Raw genomic sequence first — 7491 nt, forward strand, 5'->3', positions numbered from 1 at the left:
TGATTCAAACTAAATAGAAGTTTATTCCTCCCTTACATAAAAGAATTCCTGAGGTTGATGGTTTAAGGTTAGTAGAGCTATTCCATATAGTCAGTAGAGAACTAGCCCCTTCAAGCTCACTTCTCTGCCACTTTCGGGATGTGGTCTTCAGTCATATCAACAAATGTTGCTCCTAGAACTTCAGCCATCACATCTTATGCCAATTAGTTGCTTAAAGGGCAGAAGAGATGCATGACCCCTCCTTTCTAAGAAAACTTTCCAGAGCACTATGTAACAGTTTGCATCTCATTAACTAGAACTTAATTAGACCAAGCTTTAAGGGACTATGGGAAAAGTAATCATTTTTTAGCTTAGAGTTTGTGTCCACTTAGAATCCGGGATTCTGTTATAAAGGGAAAGGAAGGAATAGATATAGAAAAGGAAGTAATAGACATCGTCTTCTCCGCACTGTTGTTACTGAGGTCTCCAGCGCCTTCTCCCTCCTGTGCAAAATGGCAACTCTTAAGGAAAAACTCATTGCACCAGTTGCGGAAGAAGAGGCAACAGTCCCAAACAATAAGATCACTGTAGTGGGTGTTGGACAAGTTGGTATGGCGTGTGCTATCAGCATTCTGGGAAAGTCTCTGGCTGATGAACTTGCTCTTGTGGATATTTTGGAAGATAAGCTTAAAGGAGAAATGATGGATCTGCAGCATGGGAGCTTATTTCTTCAGACGTCTAAAATTGTGGCAGATAAAGATTATTCTGTGACTGCCAATTCCAAGATTGTAGTGGTAACTGCAGGAGTCCGTCAGCAAGAAGGGGAGAGTCGGCTCAATCTGGTGCAGAGAAATATTAATGTCTTCAAATTCATTATTCCTCAGATCATCAAGTACAGTCCTGATTGCATCATAATTGTGGTTTCCAACCCAGTGGACATTCTTACATATGTTACCTGGAAACTAAATGGATTACCCAAACACCGCGTGATTGGAAGTGGATGTAATCTGGATTCTGCTAGATTTCGCTACCTTATGGCTGAAAAACTTGGCATTCATCCCAGCAGCTGCCATGGATGGATTTTGGGGGAACATGGCGACTCAAGTGTGGCTGTATGGAGTGGCGTGAATGTGGCAGGTGTTTCTCTCCAGGAATTGAATCCAGAAATGGGAACGGACAATGATAGTGAAAATTGGAAGGAAGTGCATAAGATGGTGGTTGAAAGTGCCTATGAAGTCATCAAGCTAAAAGGATATACCAACTGGGCTATTGGATTAAGTGTGGCTGATCTTATTGAATCCATGTTGAAAAATCTATCGAGGATTCATCCCATGTCAACAATGGTAAAGGGGATGTATGGCATCGAGAATGAAGTCTTCCTGAGCCTTCCGTGTATCCTCAATGCCCGAGGATTAACCAGCGTTATCAACCAGAAGCTAAAGGATGATGAAGTTGCTCAGCTCAAGAAAAGTGCAGATACCCTGTGGGACATCCAGAAGGACCTAAAAGACCTGTGACTACTGGGCTCTAGGCTATAGAAATTTAAAAACTACACTGTTATTAACTCTGAGCCTTTAGTTTTCATCTGTGTACGTGGATCGCGGTTTGCTTTGATCTTCTTCAATGTGTGAATTTGGGCTCATAGAATCAAAGCCTATGCTTGGTTTAATGCTTGCAATATGAGCTCTTGAACAAATAAAATTAACTATTGTAGTGTAAAAAAAAAAGAAAAGGAAGTAATAGTCTATGCCTCAAAGATTTGATGTGTAAAGAAAAGAAGTAATTTATTTAATAAAAGCCCTTACTTTTTTTAACATTTTGTGTCCTATTTTTGAATTTATAATAAAACACTTTATTATACAATAAATTTAATTGTATAAATAAGTTTTTATCTGAATCACATAGTAATCCTAATTATACCAAAAAACCTCAAAATTTAATATAGATACTAAGTTGGCAGGGTTGTATTTGCTTTTTTAATTTTAGAGAAAACACATGTCAAATTATAGACCCAAACACAAATTCTACATCTAGCACCATTATATGACAATGTGATATTTTAGTTATTTGAAGAATTGTAAAAGTATCAACATAAAAGTAATTTATGTCCATAAATATATATACACACACACATATATATATGCAAATAATCTATTTTAAAAATTATTCAAAGAAATCCCAAATGTTTTTCCCCATCTAGGAAGACTAATTGACCTTCCTTCAAGTGGCTATTGTAATCTCATTCAATTTTTCGATCCACTTCTCACTCAGATGCACATGCACATTATATTGATAAAACCAATGCTTGCACTAGTATAAGATACTTCCAAAATTCAATTTATTAATGTATTTTACAAACTGACATATGGGTAAAACAATATACCAAGTAAAAATAAACACCCAGCTTCTCCAAGTTTCTGAAAAGAAAAAAAGACAGGAACAAACATCTTCACATCCCTTATGTATTAAAAGGCATACTTCCATTAGAAAAAAAAATTTAAAAACTACTAACATCTCTTACCCTGGTTGATAACATTTTAAAAATATGAGAATGCTTGCAGTTTTGGTTTATTAGCAGAAATATTAGTTTAAAACTTATAGAAAAATTCCATTCTTCAAATTTTATGCAAATACTTAAATTTGATTTGTCCTTTCCCATTTTAGTATCTAGTGAGGCAGCCTGTTATGAACATAAGCAATCTATTCTCATGATGCATTGCTTCTTTGCAGTAGGGTTTAATGCTTAAGGATATAGAACATGAGTCACATCTTTGATTTTGACCTAGTTTGAAGACCTATTTAGTTCTCATTAAGCTCTTCTCATAGGTAAAATAATGAATTATACTACTCTTGAATCACTTCTCTAAAGAGTTATGATTTTTTGCGTGTATATATATTTAGAGATTGGAAGGTCTGATGATAACAAACACAAAGTCAAAACATCACTGTATTTCTTTAGTGCTGGCCACTTGGGAAAGTTCTCATTACAGAGTGACAGCCACAGGCCATTTTCCCTGTTAAACTCAGATGAAAACTAAGCTACTTTGATCCAATCCTTTTGAAAAGATAAGACTGGTGTTATGGTTAAAACCTCAGCTGACAGATTTCAAATAGGACCACAGTTTGAATCTATGGGGTTTAAGAGAAAGAACAAAGAACTTCTGAATCTGCTTATAATGGAGCAGCTCATTTTAATGGAATAAACTGCATGGAAACTACACTTTTCTTATCAAATGAGGCATCATTTACTTTTACAGGACAGTCTTAATTGCTCAAGTCACTTGGTTAGAATATTATTCAGGCTAATTACCTGTCAGCTATCATTAGAAACATTAATGGCACTTTTAAAACCACTTATTCCTCAAAACTTCCCTTGTGGACTGTCTCGCAAAATGACACCCAATTGCTGGCACACAATAAAATGCTGTAGTAATATTTGAGGGGTAGGGGCAGCACAACCAAACCACAATACATTGGGAATACTCAATTTTATGCAAAAGCATGTGACTTGGCTTACTAGTGATGTCTCAAGGTGCCCCACTCGCTCTTCAGCCCCTCCACACTCACTGGTTGCTGGAGGAGGTGCCGGCCCTTCAAGAAAGTGCCCACTCATTGATTCCAGTGAGGGCTTCTGACCCCTCTCCCTTGCTGATCTCTAACTCCAGTAAGTAATGGATTCACCATGAAGCTCATAAAGCTTAAGCTTTGGGACTTTTCATGGGCATAGTCCCTTTCCAAGTACCTGCACCCAGTTGTTAGTCATAATTACATAAGCATTTTTTTCCACAGTTCCTTCCTCTTTCCCTTCCCTATATAATCCTCAGGCCACATACAAAACCTAGATTCGTCTAGGATATTCATATTTATGAATGAAGGTTCAAATGTATGAATTCATAGGTATGGAAAACAGAAGATTTCGCTTTAAATTAAATATAGATCAGAAAAAGCCATGAGAAGCATAATCCACATTCACACACATTTGGTCTCCATTCAAATGATGCTGTTGGAAGAGGTCTTCCCAACTACATTATTTAAAGAATTATCCTAGACCCCTCCTGTCACCCCAGTTCCTTGTTTTCCATTTAGTGGCACTTGTAACTAGCTCCTTGTTTTGCATTTTAATACTTGTAACTAGCTACATTATATAATACATTTATTTATTTTCTTCCTCCCTACTGTAATGTGATCTCCAAATGGACTCCAAAGGGACTCCAAAAGAGAGTTCGTATGTTTTTTATCACTAAGCTCCAGCATCTAAAATAGTGGTCAACACATAGGCTAAGGTGAGCATATAACTGATTGTCCAAACAATAAGTCTTGATACTAAAAGGGAGCATTAGAATAATTACACCAGAATATCAACTGTAAACTCTGCCAGTTCTAGGAAACTGGAACCAAAGTCAGCCTACCCTAAAACCACATTGAGTGTATTGGCACTAAGCAAGAGGAAGTGAAAGAAAATGATTTGATACTAGAATGGCTCTCTGATCTCAGATCTGGCTTAAATCAACTCCTTGTTCTAAGGGTTGGAGGAAACCTTTCACTTGGAAAACTCTCTTTAGTGCATCCTCTGCTTCCTGTAACTCAATGTTCTCAATGGGGAGCTATTTACCAATCTACACAGAATAGATTTAGCAATATCTGAAGACATTTGTGGTTGTCATAGCAGGGAGGGTGCCACTGACTTCTAATGGGTAGAGGCCAAGAATGCCGCTAAACATCCTACAATGCGAAAGTCAACCCTCATCCCCAACAAAGAATAATCTACTGCTAAATGTCAACAATGCTGAGGACAAGAAACCATGTAGTAACCAAAGAAGAAATTATCCATAATAATAAGCATTCCCATTCAGTTCCAATTTAATACTATTATTCTTCCCATTAAATATTCTAATTTTTAATATTGTTGAAAAATTAAGTATTCTTGAAGCCTTTTTTTTTTTTACCTTGACCCAAATCAGAGCTGCTCCTCTTATACATGACTTGTTAAGGGAATAGAAGGGGCCATGAAAGAAGAGTGATTTGCAAAGGTAGGAAAAGTTTGGAAATATTGCAAATTAAATTAATATCCTTAAGGAACCTAGAGCATATTGAATAGAGTGTGACTATCACATAATATCCTGTTATTTATAGATAATAGAAATTTACCAACCTTACCAAATAATAATAATGCATAAGCTCTAGCATGTTTATTATGCTTCAGAATTTTTTACCATGCATGGTGTTATTTGATCCTTGAAGATGCATTCAGGTATTATGATCCCTAATAACAACGAACTTAGCAACAAAAATGATTACTTGATTACCTATCTAGAAGGAGACAAATCAGTGTAATGACCTAAAAAAGAAAAGGATAAAAAAACTTAACTTTCATCTGGTATCCAGTGTGTGCAACCTAGTTCACGTTCTTTCACTGAATCCTCACACCCATCTTATGAGGTATCATTATTTCCATTTTACTACTTAAGGAACAGATGTTGTGGTATGCTTATCTTGGTCAAGGCTTAAAACCTAGGTCTCCTCAGACTTTATGTAAACCTCTTTCCAGAAAACTATGTTGCTTCTCTATTTATGTGAACTCCCTTTGCTTATTTTTATTCATTTATTCACTCATTTAATTCAGTGCATATTAATATTTAAAATTACCCACAAAATGTGAGACACAATCCTAGGCCCAGGGAAAACAGCCTTGAACAAAACGAAGTGTCTGCCTAAAGGGAATTTAATTGCACTTAAAAACGAAACAAAACAAAAAACTTGCTTAGATATTCATTTTCTTCTCCGTGAGAACTGAGCCATTACCCAGTCATTCACCCTGAGAGCACCAGCTGGCACATGGTGTCGAGGGCTGTTGGGAAATTACTGTGTAACTCTTTACAAATTATTTTTGCTATGTTATGTTGTTTTGAAAATGTTATGATGTTAAAACAGCGAGGTAAACTCTTTTAGAATTTCTCAGACTGCCTTAGAAAACTAAGTTACTGACAGTACCACTGCTCCTTCTTTATGCAAAGCAAACTTTAAGGAAGCCCTAAATTGGAGGAATAAAAGAAACGAGCCCATCAGTTTAAATAAGTACAAATAATCAGGGTAATCTAGAAAAAAATTATAGGAACAGACATGAAAAAAGTCTAAATTGTCAGCAACAGGAAGAAACCATGTAATTCTATTATGTAATTAACTGTCCTTGGCAATATGTTATCTGAAGAACAGTACACATATTATGAAAAGGCTTTCAGTTTTTGCCTTGTCTGAGTCAAGTAAAAGGAAACAGAACAGGTCTTCTGAATTTGGATCATAAGTCTAAGTTCTACTTATAATTCCGATTGAAATCATTCACGTGCCTACTATCTAAAATAAATAAAGAAATATACTACATGTCAAGTGATGGCAAGTGTTATGAGGTTAAGGAGGGTGAAACACCAAGTGCTGGAAGATTCTATTTTTGAAGAGGTGTTAATGGAAGGACTCTCAGATAAAGTGACATTTGAAGAGACTTCAAGGAAAGAGTAAGCCATGTTAACAGCTGGAAAGAGTGTCCAAAGCCACCCCCGCCACAGCCCCCTTCCATCGCCAAAAAAATAAGGGGGGGGAAAAAAAAAAGCAGACCATGCAAAATATTTGGAATGGATGAGATAAAGTCAGAAAGAAAGGCTGTGAAAAGATTACACAGGACCTTGAAGGCCATGTTAAGGATGGATTGAGATGGGAAGCCAGGACCAGGCAAACTTCTGTAAAAGATTACACTTGCTGCTGTGCAGAAGGAGGAAGCAGGCTTTGTGGGACAAGAATGAGATCAGGAAAACCAGTTAGATTACTTTCCTAGGGTGAAGGCAATGAGGAGTGGGCAGAGTTCTAGACATATTTCAAAATCAGAGCACGTAGGATTTGCATGGATGGGATGTGGGATGTGAGAGCAAGAGAGGAGTAAAGAATGACTTCAAGATGTTTGGATTGAGCAACTAGCAGAATAAACTCCATTTACTGAGATGGGAAAGACTTCTGGAGGAACAGATTTTCAGAGGAAATTCAAAAATTCAGTTTTTGAGGTGTTAGATTTGCAATGTCTAATTAACATCTAAAGGCAGGTGTCGAGTTGAAAATTCAATAGGAAAGTCTGGGATTCAGGATTGAGATCAGGGCTAGACATATAAAATTGGAACTCCGCTAGGAATAGATGCTTTGTAAAGCCCTACGATTGGATAAGAAAACAGAGAGAGGGAAAAGTTGAAGACCGAGCCCTAGGTCACCCCAATACTTGACATTTGGGAAGTTGAAGTTAATCCAGCAAAAGAATGAAGAGCAGTGAGTTGTGAGGAGAACTAAGAAAGAGCCCAAAGAAAATGTTTCCAGGAAAAAAAGAAATGTTGAACAACATCAATTCTCCTGAGTAAACGCTACATGGACCATTGAGTTTGCAAGACATGGGTTATTACAGACATTGATAAGAGTACTTCCTGTTGAATGAGAGACACAAAATCCCATTGAAATGGATTAATGGAACAAGCAGAA

General features: G+C 36.8%; 1 protein-coding gene across 2 annotated transcripts; it reads left to right on the forward strand.

Moving 5' to 3' along the window:
• Nucleotides 1–435: 435 nt before the first annotated feature.
• Nucleotides 436–1696, forward strand: LOC105544892 (L-lactate dehydrogenase B chain). Of its 2 annotated transcripts, XM_011987569.1 has the most exons (2): nucleotides 442–715; nucleotides 878–1696. In XM_011987569.1, the coding sequence occupies exons 1-2, from the start codon at nucleotides 492–494 to the stop codon at nucleotides 1494–1496; spliced, it is 843 nt and encodes a 280-aa protein (XP_011842959.1). In that variant the 5' UTR covers nucleotides 442–491; the 3' UTR covers nucleotides 1497–1696. The 2 variants fall into 2 exon arrangements, with proteins under 2 accessions (XP_011842958.1, XP_011842959.1); XM_011987568.1 differs by having other exon boundaries at nucleotides 436–1696.
• Nucleotides 1697–7491: the final 5795 nt, after the last annotated feature.

This window comes from Mandrillus leucophaeus, unplaced genomic scaffold (genome assembly GCF_000951045.1).
Source record: "Mandrillus leucophaeus isolate KB7577 unplaced genomic scaffold, Mleu.le_1.0 Scaffold312, whole genome shotgun sequence".
Taxonomy (NCBI): domain Eukaryota; kingdom Metazoa; phylum Chordata; class Mammalia; order Primates; family Cercopithecidae; genus Mandrillus; species Mandrillus leucophaeus.